The 20,389-nt window shown below is 42.2% G+C and overlaps 1 protein-coding gene across 2 annotated transcripts in view; it reads right to left on the reverse strand.

Annotated features, from left to right (window-relative positions):
• Positions 1–20,389, reverse strand: part of FOCAD (focadhesin) — a 197,111-nt gene that overhangs the window by 60,724 nt on the left and 115,998 nt on the right. For both annotated transcript variants that reach the window (XM_038770570.1, XM_038770571.1), the window contains exons 19-23: positions 15,432–15,555; positions 12,324–12,512; positions 10,696–10,817; positions 6,864–6,956; positions 2,678–2,766 (exon numbers count right to left, since the gene is read on the reverse strand). In XM_038770570.1, the coding sequence (XP_038626498.1) occupies positions 2,678–2,766; positions 6,864–6,956; positions 10,696–10,817; positions 12,324–12,512; positions 15,432–15,555 (617 nt within the window). The remainder of the gene's footprint in view (positions 1–2,677; positions 2,767–6,863; positions 6,957–10,695; positions 10,818–12,323; positions 12,513–15,431; positions 15,556–20,389) is intronic.

Genomic DNA, 20,389 nt, shown 5'->3' on the forward strand with positions numbered 1-20,389 from the left:
GATGCGAGCCTGGAGGGAGGGGGAGAGAGCAGGAGCAGAGATGTAGATCTGGGTGTCATCAGCGTAGAGATGATAGTTGAAGCCGTGGGAGCGAATGATGTCACCAAGGGAGTGAGTGTAGATGGAGAACAGAAGGGGACCAATAACTGAACCTTGGGGTACCCCCAGAGTAAGGGGATGGGAGGGGGAGGGGGAGCCTGCAAAAGAGACTGAGAATGAACGACCGGAGAGATAAGAGGAGAACCAGGAGAGGACGGAGTCTGTGAAGCCAAGGTTGGATAGCGTGTTGAGGAGAAGGGGGTGGTCCACAGTGTCGAAGGCAGCTGAGAGGTCGAGGAGGATTAGGATAGTGTAGGAGCCGTTGGATTTGGCAAGCAGGAGGTCATTGGTGACCTTTGAGAGGGCAGTTTCCGTGGAATGTAGGGGACGGAAGCCAGACTGGAGGGGGTCGAGGAGAGAGTTGGTGTTGAGGAATTCGAGGAAGCGCGTGTAGACGACTCGTTCAAGGAGTTTGGAAAGGAATGGTAGGAGGGAGATGGGGCGATAACTAGAAGGTGAAGAGGGGTCAAGAGAGGGTTTTTTTAGGATGGGAGAGACATGGGCATGTTTGAAGGCAGAGGGGAAGGAACCAGTGGAGAGTGAGCGGTTGAAGATGGATGTTAAGGAGGGGAGAAGGGACGGAGTGAGAGATTTCATGAGATGAGAGGGAATGGGGTCAGAAGCACAGGTGGCTGGAGTAGCACTTGAGAGGAGGGAGGAGAGCTCCTCTGAGGATACTGCTGGGAAGGATGGGAGAGTAGCAGAGAGTGTTGAGAGGCGGGGGGTTGGAAAAGTGGGGGGAGTGACTTTGGGGAGGTCAGACCTGATGGATTTAATTTTATTAATGAAGTAGGAGGCCAGATCGTTGGGGGTGAGGGAAGGTGGAGGGGGAGGAACCGGGGGCCTGAGAAGGGAGTTGAATGTACGGAAGAGCTGACGGGGATGATGGGCATGGGTGTCAATAAGGGAGGAGAAATAGTTTTGTCTGGCAGAGGAGAGGGCTGAGTTAAGGCAGGAAAGGATAAACTTGAAGTGAACGAGGTTGGCATGGTGTTTAGACTTTCGCCAGCAGCATTCGGCAGCTCGAGCATAAGAGCGAAGGAGGCGGACAGTGGCAGTGATCCAGGGCTGTGGGTTAGTGGTACCAGAGTGGCGAAGGGAAAGGGGAGCGAGCGAGTCTAGCTGAGTAGAAAGGGTAGAGTTGAGAGAAGTAATCTGATCATCAAGACTGGGTAGAGAGGAGAGGGAGGCGAGGTGGGGTGTGAGGCGCTCAGAAAGATGGATGGGGTCAAAAGAGCGGAGATCTCTGTGAGGGAGTAATATGGATTTACAGGGGAAAGGAGTGTGAGTGAGAAGGCAGGTGAGAAGATTATGATCAGAGAGAGGGATTTCAGAGTTGGTGAGGGTGGACACAGTGCAGTGGTAGGAGATGATGAGGTCGAGGGTATGACCAAGTTGGTGAGTGGGTGAGGTGGGGTGAAGCAAGAGGTTGGCAGCGTCAAGGAGAGATAGAAGGCAGGCGGCAGAGGAGTCATCAGGGATATCCATGTGGATGTTGAAGTCTCTGAGGATCAGAGTGGGTATGGAAAAGGAGAGAAGGAAGGTGAGGAAGGGGTCAAAATTGTTAAAGAAGTTGGAGGTGGGGCCGGGGAGCCAGTAGATGACGGTTACAAGAATCTGGAGGGGGTGGCAGAGACGAATAATGTGGGCTTCAAAGGAAGGGAAGGAAAGGGAAGGGGGAGGAGGGATAGTGCGAAAGCGACATTGGGGGGCGAGAAGGAAACCGACACTCCTCCTTTTCCGGTGAGTCTGGGGGAGTGGGAGAAGAAGAGGCCTCCACTGGAGAGAGCAGCAGAAGAGACCGTGTCATTCGGAGACAACCATGTTTCAGTTAGGGCGAGAAGGAGTAGAGAGCTGGAAAGGAATAGGTCCAGGATAAAAGGGATCTTACTTAAAACGGAGCGGGGGTTCCAAGCAATAGAGTTTCGGGCAGGTTTGAAAGTATACCCGATGAAGAATAGCATTAATCAGACAGGACGGTCTTCCCAACAATCTAAAAGTTTGCATCATTTTTTTTTACCTCCAATTGGGTCAGATACGAAAATTAAAAAGATATGGTCATGATGAAGAAATTAAAGTCTGGACATGATACAAAATTATACTGAAAGATGCCTTCAAACACAAAACTGCTTAACTAAATATGAAATGGCAGGCTGAGAATAGGGGAGAGATTTTTTGCTACAGTGCATACCAACTCTACTGTATTGTATTCTCCCAAGCGTTTAGTACAGTGCTCTGCACACATTAAGCACTCAATAAACATGAATGGTTGATTGATAGTCCCTTGCAGTTTATAAAACTTTGCCGGTCTTGTTCACGATAATCTTACTGAAAAATAAAATGAACATGTATACTTGCAGACACACCTATGACTATCTCTCTTCACTTATGAACGCCTCTCATCTTTCTTTAAAAACTCACATAGCAAATCATACTTTTTTTCCTTAGCACTCAGAAGTTAAAACATGCAGCAGTAAAGCCCTTGAAGTAGCTCTCTTACCCTCAGCCCTTCACCCCCATCCCCCACTCCAACGCTCCCACGCCACAAGTGATGAGGAACAGAACATAATTCCCTTACCAGAGCCAGGCTGTAATTTTTTTGTTCTGCAACTCTTCAGAATTATCTTTTCCATGTTTTAACTGCAAGTCCAGATCTGCCTGCCTTCCCTAAAAAGTCAGAGCACAAATCAGCAAGGTAACTTTCATGGTTGAAATCACCGTGGCATTTCTGGGGAAACAGCAGGGTGACAGATGTAACCTTTCTCTGGAGAACCATTTCATAACTGTATCTGATTTTTTCTTGTAAGGATATTTCATTAGAGAATTAGTGTATGAAGGAACAGAACTACATCTCTGAACACTGTACGATTCTACTACAAATAAAGCCACTGCCTGCAGTTTGCCAGTTAATTCTTCCTAGATTTGTTAGTGCTGTTATACATCCAAGATCAGTTTCAACAGTTTCCTTAAAGTTACTTTGCTCTGCAAATGAAAGCATAAATGTCAAATTACAACAGGAGCCTGAGTCACACAGGATGCTACAGGGTCTCAAAGGATAACTTCCTTTTCTAGTTTAAAGACCCCCCACTCCCCCATCAAAGGACAGGGGGCAAGAGGCATGGGCAAGGGGGGGTAGTTCAAGAGTAGGCCCAGGGAACCTGGGAAAAGATTTAGAAAGACTAGTGAGAAAATATAGGCCCCAGAATTCCCTCTGCCCCTCTCCTCCTTATTTGAGCAAACCCCTTTTCTGCTCCCCACTCCTTCCTTCCCTATAAGAGGAGAACCCAGCAGGAAGCAGAGCAAAATAATAATAATAATAATAATGGCATTTATTAAGTGCTTACTAAGTGCCAAGCACTGTTCTAAGTGCCAGGGTAGATACAAGGTAATCAGATTGTCTCACGAGGGGCTCACAGTCTTAATCCCCATTTTACCGATGAGGGAACTGAAGCCCAGAGAAGTGATGTGGCTTGCCCAAGGTCACAAAGCAGACAAGTGGCAGAGCCGGGTTTAAAACCCATGTCCTCGGGCTCCCAAGCCCGGGATCTTTCCACTAAGCCATGCTGCTTCTCACTGAATTACGATCTCAGACTGAAAATTGGTAAGGAAAGCTACTCCTGCACAGGGCCAACCTAAATGGACGCTGCACAGGATGGACGCTGCTCAGGGAGCATTTCTTCACACACGTTTAGGGTGTTTTGATGACCATTCTTGCTCTGTTAAAATAATACATTTCTATCACAAGTGCAGCTGGCAATATTTTTAGGTGAATGCGGGGGGAAAAATGGAACTACACAATGATTCAAGCAAGGCGAAATTCTTTTCATCGCTTAAGATCCACCTCGCAAATGGGGAAAGGATGGCAGGTCTGCTGAAACTGGACTCAAAACGGCTGACACAGCTGTCAGAGCTGGTAAGCCATCTGAATAACATGTATTGTCAGCACAAAAGGTGTGGATTGCCTCTGCTGGTAACCAGGGCTGATTTCTACACTTCTTGAATTGGAAAGAATCCGACCCTTGCTCTTGGAAATTTTACAGCCTCTTTGTTTCCTTGTAAAAGGAGTCAATTACTACAAACATTTCAAATTATGTTTGTTTCTGTGCCTTGTTTGTCATTTCTAATGTTTCACCAGCCTTTCATTATATTTTCTGCCACTCTTTAGCAAAATGAATACATGCATTGTTTGTGATGAAGCAAGAGTTCCTAGCAGATAAATCCGATAGAAAGATTAGTGAATGATGATCTAGATGGCAAAATAACCCGGATAACACTGTCTAGTGCCCATTTGTGGTCCTTTCTAAAGAGAATTCAAATTTTTGTGACTGTACACTCTAGACCATAAGCTCCTTGCGGGCAGGGAACCTGTCTACAAACTCTGTTGTACTGTACTCTACCAAGCGCTTTGCACACAGTAAGCGCTCAATACATATCATTGATTTACTGATTCTGTACTGGAAGGCACAGCTGAAAATGGACCATGGTAGAGGCAAGACCTCAAATTCCTGACTAAGAGTTTGAACTTGGACTATTAAAGGCATTTCTCATAAATAATGAAAAGTTATAAGGCAACGCTGCTCTTCTTTCCCATAAAGTCTCTATAAACGTTACATTACCATTGTCAGAACAAACTGTGAGAACGTAAACATGTCTCCTTAAATGTGGAGGCCACTACCTTCTGTCTCTTGTTTAAATCTAAGTAGTTCAGGCTCTCTCTGCTTTCCTTAGGTCCCCTGATGAGAGGGAAGTGGATGAAATCCAGGTGGCTCACTCCACTAACAGCAAAGGTAATAAAGAGTAGGAGATAAATTAGTGGATAAGTAGGTAATCAGCAGGGGCTAGTTTCAAGAGCTTTCTGAGTTGCCACGATCTCCTCCCTTCTCTCCACTCAAATGGACACCATGCTGGTCCAGGAGCTAGTCATAGCTAGACTTCTCTCTCAAGTCCATACTTCACTCTGCTGCCCAGATCATTTTTTGGAAATGTCATTCTGTGCACACTTCACGGAATGAAGCAGCGTGGCTCAGTGGAAAGAGCACGGGCTTGGGAGTCAGAGGTCATGGGTTCTAATCCCGGTTCCGCCACATGTCTGCTGTGTGACCTTAGGCAAGTCACTTAACTTCTCTGAGCCTCAGTTACCTCATCTGTAAAATGGGGATGAAGACTGTGAGCCCCACGTGGGACAACCTGATCACCTTGTATCACCCCCAGCGCTTAGAACAGTGCTTTGCACATAGTAAGCGCTTAACAAATGTCATTATTTATTATTTCACTGCTCCTCAAAAATCTCGAATAGTTGCCCATTCTTCTCATCAAGTCAGAAACTCCTGGCCAACAGCTTTAAGGTACTCAATCATCTCACTCCTACTTATCCATTCTCCCACTCTCTTCTCCCACTCAACCTAGTGCACCTGCTTCATTCCCCTCAAGCCAATCTACTCATTGAGCCTCATTCTCATTTCTCTCTCTCGCCACCAATCTATTACTCACACACCCTACCTGGAATTCCCTGCCCCCAATCTCTGGCAGATCAGAACTCTCCCCATCTTGCAGAAGGCCCTTCTGAAATCACATCTCCTCCAGGAGGTCTTCCTGGATTAATTTTTCAACTCCCCACCTTATATCTTCAGTGCTTTCATGCCACCTATGCACTTGAGTACTTTTTTTAATGGTATTTGTTAAGTGTTTACTATGTGCCAGACACTGTACTAAGCACTGGGGTAGATACAAGCTAATAAGGTTGGACACCATCTGTGTCCCACATGGGGCTCACAGTTTTAATCCCTCTTTCACAGATGAGGAAACTGAGGCACAGAGAAGCTAAGTGACATGCCCACGGTCACACAACAAACAGCAGAACCGGAATTAGAACCCAGGTCCTTCTGACTTCCAGACCTGTGCTCTATCCATTAGGCCACTCTTTTACTTACCAACCAATCAATGGTATTTATTGCATGTTTACTCTGTGCAGAGCACTGTACTAAACGCTTGGGAAAGTACACTACAGTGAAGTTGGTAGACACAATTCCTGTTCACAAGGAGTTTACAGTCTACTGAAGGAGATGGACATTATAGTAGATTATGGATAGGAGAAACAGAGTACAAAGATATTTAATTGTTACTAGTTGGCATTAGAGAACCCTTCGACCCCACCCCGCCCTCTCCCCTTTATTTATTACTGCTAAAAAAACTACAGATAAGGCTTGAGATAGCTTTGGTTTTATGCTGGGACTATAATAATGTAGTTCCTCTCAAGAAAAATATTAAGAATGCAAACTGGTAAATCAAGAATATTTTGAAATGAACTTCTCTCTGTTTTTAACTTAAATGAAAATTCCTTGCTTTATAAACCTACAAAGAGCAACAGAGGACAGAAAATACAGCGGGTTCAGTGCATACTTCTTACATACTTGGAGTTGAGACACAGAAGTTAACTTTACAAAAACTGATATCCTTAGTTCAATAACATGGTGGTTGCATTCTTGCAAACTCTACGCTAAGGAAAATACAGGCTACAGGATTCCTTTTGTCCGTTACAAACATGCACGCACATGCAAACCTTCTGCTACCATGGCATGTTTTATTCAAACCACCTCGTGTTGGCTGAAGAAAATTCCCTAATTCCCTAATAGCCTTCTAGGCAAAATGCATAGTGAACAACATGCATGATGGCAGAATTGCATGTAAGTTAAAATATTTTCAGGGAACCTTTGGGTCAGAACGAAATTAGCCAAAAGACAAACTGCCTGCAGAATTTCAATTACCTGTAGAGCTGCATGGAATGTTCTATTCATAAATCCAAGCCAGGAGTATGGCAGCATAATGGACCGATGCCACTCTGAGGACTGGAAGCCCACCTAGACAAAAAATTGCACCCCGAGATAGGTTAGATTGCATACAATTATAAACATCAATCCACAACATCTTACTGAACCCAATTATTTCAAAGTTCTGAAGTCTTCATTTTTCAAAACAAAATAAGACCCGCTTCAAACAATTCTTTGGAAATATCCAGTTTTTTAGTGGATTTTTTTTTGGGGGGTGAGGGTAGGAGTATTTGTTACTTAGACTTAAAATTAAAAGCAAATGAAATGATCACACAAAACAATGTCATAATAGAAGGACACAAGGTGGGTCCAATACAAGCTTCTTGTAAAAGAGGAGAATTCTGTAAAGTCCCTTCTCACTGACAAGAAATCAGGTATCACCTATTAAATTCTACAACAGTCATAGATAAAAACAAATTTTCTACACATCCCAAATTTCTAAGAAGTCTACGAACTTATTAGCTTTGAAATACAGAGCAAGAGTAATAAATGACTGTCAACAAAAACAGAGCAAAACAAATTCATATTCAGTTCATTCATTCATTCAATCATATTTATTGAGTGCTGTGTGCAGAGCACTGTACTAAGCACTCGGAAATGCAAAGTATCATAATATCCTATCCAGCAACTGTTCTGTAACCCCTAGAAATGTATGCTTTAATCAATGTGGCTAAACAAAAGAGAAATGGACTATGCTCACATTAAACCCAGATGGGAAATTTCATAACCCAAATCCAAAAAGGACTTAATAATAATTGCGGCATTTGTTAAGTGCTTACTATATGCCAGGCACTACTCTAAGTGCTGGGGTGGATACAAGCAAATTGGGTTGGACACAGTCCCTGTCCCATGTGGGACTTGCAATTTTAATCCCCATTTTACATGCGAGGTAACTGAGGTCCAGAGAAGTGAAGTGACTTGCTCAAGGTCACACAGCAGACACCTGGAAGAGTCAGGATAAGAACCCAGATCCTTTTTACTCCCAGGACTGTGCTCGATCCACTAGACCATGCCTCATAGTGACTTATATTACCTATTAGTTAATTAACCCCTCCATTGCTTCCCCAGTACCCCTGGAATCAGCTGTAAGATGTTTATTTCACTACAGGGCTACAGCCAGATAAAGTAAAATGAAGAGCATGCATAAAAACCTTCATCTTTTGCAAATTGTCTACTACACTTTTGGTGTTCAGAAAATGAAGACCTCTGTGTTTCAAATAAGAATGCTTGAAATGCCAGTTCAACATAAAATTTCTTGCAGAGGAACAGCAATTCTCAAACACAAGGGTGTGTGGGATACAAAGGAAAGCTACATTCTTTTTGTCTTGTTGATGTATTTAGGGATTACTTGATTGTATTGATGTCTCACTGGCATAATTTGCCCTGAAATTGAGCAAGGTGTTTTGCCTTGCCTGTATCTTAAATAAAAATCCCTCAATCAGTTAACAATGAAAATACCAACTTCACCCTTGACTAACATCGAAAGCAAATTCCTTTCTAGGTTTTTAATGTAGCTGAAACCAAAGAAGAAAATAAAAATCACGATAGTACTCTCCCAAGCGCTTAGTAGAGTATTCTGCACACAGTAAGTGCTCAACAAATACTACTGATGGACTAAGGGGACCAAGGAAAGGAATGATGATCCAAAGAGAAAATTTAAGATAAATGCTAAAGTAAAAATTGGAGACAAGCAAAGCTACTCAATTAAGCATTAAAACAAAAGCTCATAAATTAAGGAACTGTCATGTTCCCAGGATGTGTTATTTTTTTAAAGGACTTCTCATCAGTTGTCCCCAAAAAGGCAAAAATGTATGCTATAAACAGGCACCACATTTTGGGGGGCCTACAGAATGAACACACACAAACACACTCACACACAATTGACACCATACGAATCACTCAAATTTTGCATCCCTTGAATCCAGGAAGGACGACGACTCAATTTTCTGCTAATATTGCTTTTGTTTACGCATCAACTCCCTATATCTTCTTCCCCTAGGAAGAGAACAGGCAGGAAATCACAAGGGACTTGCATCTTCGCTCAAATAGATGTACTTTGGGTATTCTCTCTGTCACGTGCATAATCACCTAGATAGGGTCCTCTCGCCTTTCTCCAGGATAACATTAGCTGGCAAGCTGACAATTCAATCATATTTCAAGCAACATTTACTCTGCTATTTAATAGGAGAAGAATTCTAGTTACCATAACAACTCATTCATCACACGGTAATTATGGAATACCTAGAATATAGCGAAACTATACTTTTGACAGTGTTTTCTTGGCAAAATGTATAAGTACAGACGCACTACTCCCAGTTATTATTTAGAATATTTTCCTAAATTCTTTTAGTCTGTACTCTTTCCACTTTTTATTCAAAAGAATTTTTTTAAAACCAGTAAGGAAAAGGAGATACACTTTCATGTCATGAATAATACACTAAAGCCACAAGCACCCTTTCAGGACCCAGAAAAAAAAGGTCATACAGGTTAAAATCTAATATTAACAAACTGGAAAAAGGATAAGATGATTCCTTTTAAAGAGATTTAGTGAGAACCACAGAGCCAAGACCAGAGTGATTTCACTAATGACTCCCAGCTGGGTTTCTCTTTAAGGCAAAGAAGGGATCATTACCTCAACTGAAGTTATGTTATTGTGGGGGTCTGCAAATGAGGAACAATTTCTGTATTCCAATGGCTGGGGGAAATAAAGGAATAGAAGTGCTAACCATCTCCCTAGGGCAGTCAGTGCCATATCAATTAAATGTTCATGTGAGTCTTGTTAGAATGGCCAAAGCTCATAGACAACAGGGCCAAGAAGTAAGGGAAATACAAAAGCAATAGCCCAGCATCGCACTCCCACAGGAAAGAAGCAGCAGGGCCTACTGGATAGAGCACGGGCCTGGGGGTCAGAAGGATCTGGGTTTCATTCCCAGTTCTGTCGCTTGTCTGCTGTGTAACCTTGGGCAAGTCACTACAGTTCTCTGTGCCTCAGTTACCTCATCTGTAAAATGGGGGTTATGATTGTGAGCCTCACATGGGATAGGGACTGTGTCCAAACTGATTAGCTTGTATATACCCCAGTGCTTAGTACAGTGTAAATTCTAGAACAAGAATATTGGAGCAAAACTGAAAACTGAGAGAGGCATACATTGGCCCAGTATGTTTTCTGCGATCAGATTTCATATGAAGCTAAGACAATGTGTAAAAATTTCCATATGATATATTGAAAAGAGGATTAAAAAAACCCAACATTTCTAAAGGTCACACTCATATTCAATACTTGCTTCCTGTTAATTTTCAGGGCCCTCAAATTTAGATGGTAGTGCTCCATGAGAATTTTCAGGGAGGATTTCATGTCACATCATTGAGTTCCAAGGAACTGATAATAAATGAGAAGATATGCTATGCTGGTTCTATAACTAAGAGTTGGGGACCATTTCAGACACTGAAATCTGCTACTTGTTATTTAAATATAGAACAGTTTTGGAGCACTTCCACCTGAATATATATAGTAATTACACAGTAGAAGAGAAGGGAAGTCATTTTCAGTGTATGCCAGCTACCACCAGATGAAATACAAAAATATTTTAGTAAAGGGAAATCAAATGCCCTTATAACATCTGTTCATTTTAGTTACCTATCATAAAATCTTTAATTATTCTATGTAGAACTTAACATTTGATAATTAACTCTTCCTAACCAACATGGAAAAGAGCCACATACCAACAACAGCTATGCTGAACACAAAAGAGAAGAACATTTTGCTTACCTCATGTAAAAGAGCTACTAACGTTTGCTGGAAACTCCGCCCTCTACTGGCTAGAAAACGGTTAATGGGCCTGCCATCTTTGTCCACATGGATGGGAATATCATAACACAGTAGCATGCCAGCTGAAAGCAAAAAGGTTTGCATGAACAACAGATAAAGGACCCAGATGCATCTAAGCATAGTCAGGCTTGGGGGTGGGGGGTGGGGGGCAAAGTTTTCAAAAGTGTTCAATGCCTGGGGGGTCCTGTCACCGCCCCCCTCCTTCCTTCACCACCACCAGATCCACCCAAGTACTAGAAAGGTTGTTTTCCATTGCTCCTTCATGGGCAGCCAGCTCCTGAAGGGGAGTGGGTAGTGCTCCTTTTGGAGAGGTAAGAGGGTGTAGGAGAAGGAGAGATGAGAAGGGAGAGGAAAGGATTTTGTTCTATTTTGTCATTAGGTATATCCACTGCTACAACTATCTACCAGTCATCTCTGCTACTAGGAACTGAAGCTAATAACCCAACAGAGCACCCATCTCACAATGCCACCTTAGTACAGTGTGTTATATTGTACTCTCCCAAGCGCTTAGTACAGTGCTTTACATACAGTACATGCTCAACAAATACTATTGAATGAATGAATATAGTGCTTGGCACATAGTAAGCGCTTAACAAACACAATCATTATTATTATTTGCATACAATGAGCGTTCAATAAATGCTGTTGACTGATGAAAGAAAGAAATAGCCATGCATGGAGGGACTGAAAGGTCGTTGAAAAGGAACCACCTGCTCCCTGCAGCTGGTCTATACTGAAGGAACCTGGGCAAGAACAAAAACTAAAGGGTGAGGAGTCCTACCTATAACTAACACATGGCCACTCCAATGGTGACAGAAAGTTTCACTGATGAATTTCCCAACAAGTACAAGTGCCGCCTCTACATCGCCCAAATTAGCAGCTAAAACTAGTAGTGAGAAGCAAACCGAATACCACTGAGCAGACAGATTCCTACTAATCTATGGCTCCTAATTAACCTACTCAAGCACTACTCACTCTGTGGATCCCAAGCCCAGGGACCAAGTCTGGGGTGGGGCTAGAAAAAACCTGGCTGGGTTCGAGTAGGGCTTGAGCAGCCCGCCCTCCAACATCACGACCAGCGTCTGGGGGAAATGGAAGGGGCCATGCATGCACCCCTTCAAAAGTGAGGATAGGCTCCCCCTTCCAATCCCAGTTTAACGTGGACCAGGGCCGAGCCAAATCTTTTTCTTGATCCCATCAACCGGGGAATTTGGGGGGACTAAGAAGTGTGACATGCTTCTGAACTTACATGACCCCATATTAAAAGGTCTTACTGTAAGTATGTAGGCAAGGATTTGGGAGTCAGAGTCCCAGATAATATTTCTAGAATTTGTCATTAATTCACACAGAGTGATCTTGGGCCAGGCATTTCACCCTTTTGCCTCGGATCCTCCCCTGGAAAATTGGATTAACATCTCAACATTTTAAAGGTCTTTGGAGTTACTGATGTGCAAAGGACAGCCTGGACTACCAGTGCTCAAAGCTGCATCGTTAAGAACAACTGCTTTCAAGTAAGTTATCAACAAGTTATTTTAATGCCATTTGATTGCTATCAGAGAGAGGTTCACCTGAAAGGCTTGGTTTCAGTCCTGGTTGCTTGTTCCTCTCGTACATTTTCAACATGAAATTGGGGATTCCTGCGACAATCTTTCCTTGGTCTGAACGTGCCATGGATCCTCGTAGTGCAGAATGATACACACCACGGGGCATATTCACCATCTCCTGCTTCACAAGTGACACAAAAAACTCTTCCAGTGCTACAAGATAAAGAGAGGAGGATCGACGGTTGAGAAGATGTGCAAAAGCAGAAAACATACTCTGCTTATGTGTTTCAGGGCAGTGACACATATCCAAGTAGCAACTGAGTTCAGAGGAAAGCTCTAAGGCCAGAGATTTGACTTCACTCAAACTTTGGCTAAGGAAGTTTTGAATAAGTGATATCAGAGGCTGGGGTGAAGGAATCTTCAGTCTTTTGTCTAGTTATCAATGTGCATTTGTACAATTTTTACGACAGAAATATGGTTTGAATAAGAAAGCTGAGCAGAGACATAGAATTCACCTTTGCAAATAATTTTGTCTTCCCCATTAAGAGTGTATGCTCTCTGTGGGCAGGAGGAAATGTGGCCTAGTGGAAAGAGCATGAGCCTGGGAGTTAGAGGACCTGGGTTCTGATCCCAGCTCTGCTTCTTTCCTGCATGACCTTGGACAAGTCACTTAACTTCTCTGTGCCTCAGTTTCCTTCTCTGAAAAATGGGGGTTCAGTACCTGTTCTTCCTCCTACTTAAGACTGTGAGCCCCATGTGTTACGGAGTCTGTGTCCAACATGATTATATTGTATCTACTCCAACGGTTAGTACAGTGCTCTGCACACAGTAAGCACTTAACAAATAACACAATTATTATTTTTATGCTGCTGCTACTACTACTGATGAGCTATTTTTGTGGGGGGAGGCAAGAGGAGAATAAAGTGCTTCGAGATGAGTCAAGCGTTATGTGGAAGACCTTCCCTTCCTTTCTAACATGATCAGTGGTAGATTCTGTTTATAGGGCAATTATAAAAAGTCCTGGCTTTTTGTTCTTTCTCTAAGGGCCATTTATAAAGAAAACATGTTTCTGCACTTGACTTTGAAATCAGAATCAAGTTTTTTTATTATATTCAATCGTATTTATGTTTTTCCATTATTATTTAGTAGGCTTCCAGGAAGGGGGGTGGGGGGGAGAGAGAGAGAAAGAGAGAGAGAAAGAGAGAGAGAGAGAGAGAGAGCATGAGAGAGAGAGAGCACGAGAGAGAGAGAGTGTGTGTGTGTGTAGGTAGGTAGGAAGGTTTTACATAAGGCTGGGGAGTGGTACAAATTAGAAACTGAGACACAGAGGATTGCTTTGGTTAAGAAAATACCCACTGCCCACATAGTATCAGAATACACTCACTTTTATCAGTTGAACTCTGCACCTCCACTGTGACAAATTGGGCTTATATTCTAGAAACACCAGCAAAGAAAAATGGGGGATGCGCTCCACTCCTCCCCCGATTCTCATAAAAAAAAAACCCAATGAGTACAAATGTAATTTTCATAAGCACCACTAGAGGCTGCCAGATACAGACTTTAAAGGAAAAACATTAGCCTGAGTAGAAAATTGATTGTAGAAAATTTTTAAAAGATCCACACCATCTCTTACCTACCTGGCCCTGTAATCTCCTAGAGGAGCTGATGTTTCAGTCAAGGATAGCAAGTTCTACAGTTTCATACATAAGTGACCTTAAAGTGTTGCTGAAAGAAAATGACTTTCAGGATGTTCCCTGATAGCAAATTTCAAGGCCCTCTGAGCCAGTCTCACAAACCGATCCAAACAGCATTTCAGCTTTCTCACTTGCAGGTTAGCTGAATCAACGAAATTAGCATTAATGTTTGTCTGGCAACTGTTACTCACCATGGGCAACTGGCTACTTGCTAGGTTGTTATACCGCAATACCCAATATGTACCTGCCTTCCTTCATAGAAATACAGTAAAAGCATTCCTAAACTGGGGAGAAAAAACAAAAAATAGAGGCATACAACCCAACATATTTGTTCTCCTCAAAGCCTACTTTTCAGTGTATTATCTAATTGCAACATGGCGTTTTTCACACCTTTTAATGGGCTGGTAATCTTTTGAAGAAAATTGAGAGGGGAAAGCAATCCTGCAAACCTCACGTCAGTCATTAACCCCACATCAATCATCAATTGATTTCTTCAGTGGAGACTGCATACCTTTTTTTTCTATCATCTGCAGTGGGACCACTGAATAAATGAGGCATTTGTTAATAAAATGGAAGTCTCTGTACAACTGTTGCACGTAAACATTAAAAATTGGAATTTTCATCCAAAGGATGCCTCTATTTCTCAAAAACCATCCTGAGCTCATAAAATTGGAATAAGTGCAACTTTATGAGAATAAATACGGTAAATGGGTCTTGGACCATATAAATTCCTTTTCTTTTTCTATGCATTCATTCTTCCCCTTGAAGAGATGGTGACCCCAAGGTTGACAGCTTCACAAATTTAGCCCACTTAAAAAGCATTGTGTTTACAAATTTCCAAACATCAGCACCATATTCAAGAGGATTCTATAGGGAAAATAGTCTCCCAATGACAATACTGGAGTTGACAATTCAGGGTGGAAAAGATCTGGATACTCTTTCAATTCATTACAAAACAATACCGCAAAGTACAAGCCTGAAACATTATTTGAACCGCCACCAGCTTCTTCCCCCTTCCTTCTCATCTTCCTGATGGGTCTCAGGCACAGTGGTGTCTATGATGGGCAAAATTGGGTTTGGGGAGGAGTAAAAACTGCTTTCCAGTTTGGCTTAGTTGTGGCTTTGCTGCTTTTCCATCTGGGTGATTTTAAACAATCAGTCCTAGCACACACTACCTCACTTCATTTTGATTAGAACATATGTATTTCTAGCCAAATATGTCATTCTGCCAGTTTTTAATTTACTGTATCTCAAATCCTTATTTATTTTTGTAATCTGACACCTGCTCTGATGCAAACATTTTATTTATTTTGTCTTTTGGTGTGGAAAGAGCCTAAATCACATTAAGAGAGGTGAACAAATATAACCCAGGGAGTCCTAATAAGGTCTACAATAGAACAGGCTCTAATTTCAAACCCCACTGCCTAATGGAAATCACCTGGAAAGACAGCAGGAAGACTGAGGGACAGCAGTTTGATATATGAAGAACCAGGGACTGAGAGGTCCTCCTCTTTTTCTTCATCTTCATTCAGTTCTTCCTCGAGTTCCATTTCTGGTCTTGCCTGGAAAGATACAAATTGAGGAAACCAACCCACCAACCCAAGGTGTTTTGTTTTGTTTGTATTTAAGATTTAAATGCCCAGTCCTTTTTTTAAAAAAAATACCACTAGTGACTGCAGCCCCCCAAAATGACTACACGGTAATATGCGGCAAAATTACTACAGTCAACTCTACAACACTGGGTAAAAAGATCACAAAATGCAAACATGTTCCACAGACCATCCATGGTTGGATTACTTGTTTGGAGTTGTGAAATTTGCTAGGTCCAAATTCAGAACTTGAATGCTTCGGATTCCCACTATGCACCGTTGCGGCTCAACTTCAAATTGGAGCCCTTTTAACTCTATTTACATGCCGGGGAGGAGACTGTTTCTTTGCCTACCCAGGCACAATGCTTAGGTTTTAGTTCTGTGGTCTCTGGGAATACCAATAATGTACTGAAATATGTGGCTCTGTAATAGCATGGGCTTGTTTTATTGTGCCTAATTTGCATGAATTTGCGATTGTGCAGTGATCGGTTGGGGTTTTTACTCAAATAAAAAGATAGCCCTTATATGTCAGCTTCCATAAGATACAACTGTTAAGCAATTAATTACATTTTTAATACTTTCAATGACATCCAAGCATCACGCCCACATGGAGCCAATTAAGCATTAGTGCAGGAAATCAAAACATACAAAAGTGGTTAACATAACTATAAAATGCCAGAGCTCAGTCATTACTGTTAGCCTGCCTCCTGGAGTTATTTTTAGAAATAATTAACAATTCCTGCAGTCTGCCTTCTTCATGGGTCCCCAAAGCATTGTTCCACTTTGGAACTGCACTGAGTCGGGATTCTTACCCGGGGAAGCAGAGAGGAAATGCTTCTCTTAAGTATAATAAGCTCAACTCTAAAGAAGCCATTCAACCAGAACCAGCATGCTCTCCCTAACAAAAACGAGGAATTAAAGCAGCACACATGTGCCAACCCTTTCCTAGAAAAGATTTAGTTCGGATTCAAAATGGAATGCCTAACAGATAGCCAAGTCAGCAACAATTCAGAAGTTACCAAACCATCAGTTTGACATTTTCGCACCTCCCCAAGGGACCCCAAATCATTCCGGTGTTCGCTGCAGACATGTAGGGACATTTGAGCATTACACCAGTTTAGTACACACGCTGCACCAGGACTCTTATTCTATTTGATTTTTTTTTTAAGCCATACTTTTCGACATCCGGCTAGGAGGATATCCGAACGCAAATAATAAATCAGCCACCTTACCATGTGTGTATATGTTTACCATGCAATTGCTGGCTTTTGTTTTTCTCACTGTAGTTACTAGTTTTCTCTTTTACTTATTGAAAATGCAGCAATTTACATCCATTTGTCTCCTCTATTAAATTATGAGCATCTTGAGGCCAGGGGCAGTGTCCTTTAGTTTTACTGTCTAATCCAAACCAATGAGTTTGGTGCTCAGCGCACAGTAAATCTTGTTGATGCTTACTCTGACATATAGCACCTTCCACCCAGCTTTCTGTATGTTTGGCCTATGCAAATTTAGCAGACTGCAGAGTGGTAGAGTTCTGCTATTGGACCTCCTCAGGGATCTACATGAATACATTTAGGGGAGGAAGCGGTTTTTAATGAATCTTGGAGCATTCTCTTAAATCAAAACCAAATGGGTTGAACCACATTTACACCAACACTAGGTATATGATTAGTTCCCTCTCAGTAATAATAATGGTGGCATTTGTAAAATGCTTAGTAAAAGCACTACTGTACGTACTAAGCGCTCAATAAATACAATTGAATGAATACAATACAATCAGCCCAGTCCTCCTCCCCATCACACTCACAAAGCTGGCACCCATGTCTCTGTTTCTAAAAGGAACTGACAGAATCATCACAAACAGCCCATCTAAAGAACTCTGATAAAACGAGGAATTGCAAGAAAATGTCTATACACCTATTAAAGAGCTAAATCAAGGAAACCACCTAAGCTTTGGCTCCAATTCTACTCCCTTTGATTCTCTTCTGAGCTCAATTGGTGTTACACTCGTCAAAGACCATGGAAACAAGAGATGGCACTATAGCAAAGGTAGAAAACAACTACGAAGAAAACAAAACAATAAATACTGAAATTTTCATCTCTCCCAATACATGCATTAAAACCAATGGGTACTGGACAAACATACAAACTGTCAAAATTACATTTTTGATAAAAACCATCAATTTTTCCTTTTCTAGGACTACAGGCCTGTGTACTGCCTAATAACTCACCTATCCACCCAACGCAAAAAAGACATCACAAATTTAGTTTTAAAATCTCAAAACAGGGAAGCAGTGTGGTGTAGTGGAAAGAGCATGGGCCTGGGAGTCAGAGGACCTATGTTCTAATCCCAGCTCCGCTGCTTATCTGCTGTGTAACCTTGGGCAAGTCACTTAACTTCTCTGTGCCTCAGTTACCTCATCTGCAAAATGGGTATTAAGACTGTGAGTCAGATGTGGGACAGAGACTGTGTCCAATCTGATTATCCCGTACCTACCCCAGCGCTTGGTACAGTGCCTAGCACATAGCAGCACTTAACGAATACCATTAAAAAACCAAAAAAAAAATAGGCAATATGATTTCAGCTCTCCTCTTCGATAATGTGTTTTACACTGACTTCAAGCTTAGCGACCATTCTAAATCATCCTTGGCTGCTTCTTTCTATCAGCTTCCTCTTTATCTCACTTTGATCAGTCCAGTCTGTTAAAATTCAATTTGCTGCACTTTAAGTATGTAACAAACAACAGTAATTTCTTCACTAAATCCACCTTGCCCTTGCACTTGGAACTGTACCCCTTAAAAACACTTGATATTTACCCTGTCCTCAGCCCCACAGCACTTAAGTACATATCCCCTACACTCTCCCATTCCCCTATCAGTAATAATAAAGATGGAATTTGTTAAGCACTTACTATGTGCGAGGCACTGTTCTAAGCACTGGGGGGGAATACAAGGTGATCAGGTTGTCCCACGTGGGGCTCATAGTCTTAATCCCCATTTTACAGATGAGGCAATTGAGGTTCAGAGAAGTGAAGTGACTTGCCCAAGGTCACACAGCAGATGTGGCAGAGCCGGGATTAGAACCCATGACCTCTGACCCCCAAGCCCGTGCTCTTGCCGCTGAGCCATCTATCTCCCCGCCTAGACTATGAGCTCCATGTGGACAGGGAATATACTGTAATAATAATAATAATTATGGTATTTGTTAAGTGCTTAAAATATGCCAGGCACCGTTCTAAGTGCGGGGAGGATACAAGCAAATCGTGTTAGACACAGTCCCTGTCCCACGTGGGGCTCACAGTCTCAATCCCCATTTTACAGATAAATAATAATAATAATTGTGGTATTTGTTAAGTGCTTACTATGTGCCAGGCACTGTACTAAGCGCTGAGGGAGGAGTACAAGCAAGTCGTGTTGGACACAGTCCCTGTCCCACATTGGGGTCACAAACTAAATCCCTATTTTATAGATGAGGTAACTGAGGCACAGAGAAGTGAAGTGACTTGCCCAAGGTCACACAGGAGATCAGTGGCGGAGCTGGGATTAGAACCCATGACCTTCTGACTCCCAGGCCCGTGCTCTGACAACTATGCCATGCTTCTTCTCTGTTCCAAGTGCCTAGTGTAGCTCTTGGCACACAGTAAGCGCCCAATAAATATTACTGATTGATTGACCTTTTAAATTGACAAGTATGTGATGTGAGGAGCACAACAAAGTTAGCACGTGGTGGTCATTAGCAAATGCCTGGTGGTCTAGTGAAAAACACCATGACCTGGAGAATCCAGAGATCTAGGGTCTAGTCCTAGGTCTTCAATTAAGAGACTACCTGCTCTAGCTAGGCTATCAGTGGGGAAGATTTCTAAGCAAAGAACTATCGGGGGGCGGGGGCCTTCGAGGTGGCCAGGCCCAGTAGGAATCCTGAAAAATAGCTGACTATTGTGGGCAGCAAAGACTGCAGTGGCTACCAAGGCAATAGCCTGCTGGGTTCTCAAATACCTTGTAAAGCCCAAATACCTTGTATCTACCACAGCACTTGTACAGTGCTCTGCACAAAGTAAGCGCTCAATAAATACGATTGATTGATTGATACAGTGCCTGGCACATAGTAAGTGCTTAACAAAGACCACAATTATTATTATTATTTATTATTACGAGCCAAGAAAAAAGTATGTACATATATGTACATAAATGTACATATTTATTATTCTATGTATTTTATTAATGATGCAAATATATCAATAATTCTATTTATTTATATTGATGCTATTGATGCCTGTCTACTTGTTTTGCTTTGTTTTCTTGTCTGTCTCCCCCTTTCTAGACTGTGAGCCCGTTGTTGGGTAGGGGTTGTCTCTGTTGCCAAATTGTACTTTCCAAGCGCTTAGTACAGTGCTCTGCACACAGTAAGCGCTCAATAAATACGATTTAATGAATGAATGAACATCCTCCTTACTATCACCCCAGCACTTTTGCACTCACTGCTTACTTGAATACTTTTTTCTTTTTGTAGTTATTCAATGCGTCTCCCTAGATTACAAACTCCTCGTGGGCAGGGATCGTTTCTTCCTCTATTGTCTTCTCCCAAACATTTAGTTCAGTGCTCTGCACAGAGTAAATGCTCAATAAATAGGACTGATGGATTGATTATTGGTGACCTTATATTTCCACCTGGGGCGCTTATGACTTGGGAGTGATTGCGATAACAATGGCAAACTGTGGATGTGACTTTTGCCATCTGTCCAATTCCCAAAGGCAAATGCAGATATACGCTTAATTGAAATGGGACGCTCACCTGTGACACTTGCCA

This window comes from Tachyglossus aculeatus, chromosome X2 (genome assembly GCF_015852505.1).
Source record: "Tachyglossus aculeatus isolate mTacAcu1 chromosome X2, mTacAcu1.pri, whole genome shotgun sequence".
NCBI classification, from domain to species: Eukaryota; Metazoa; Chordata; class Mammalia; order Monotremata; family Tachyglossidae; genus Tachyglossus; species Tachyglossus aculeatus.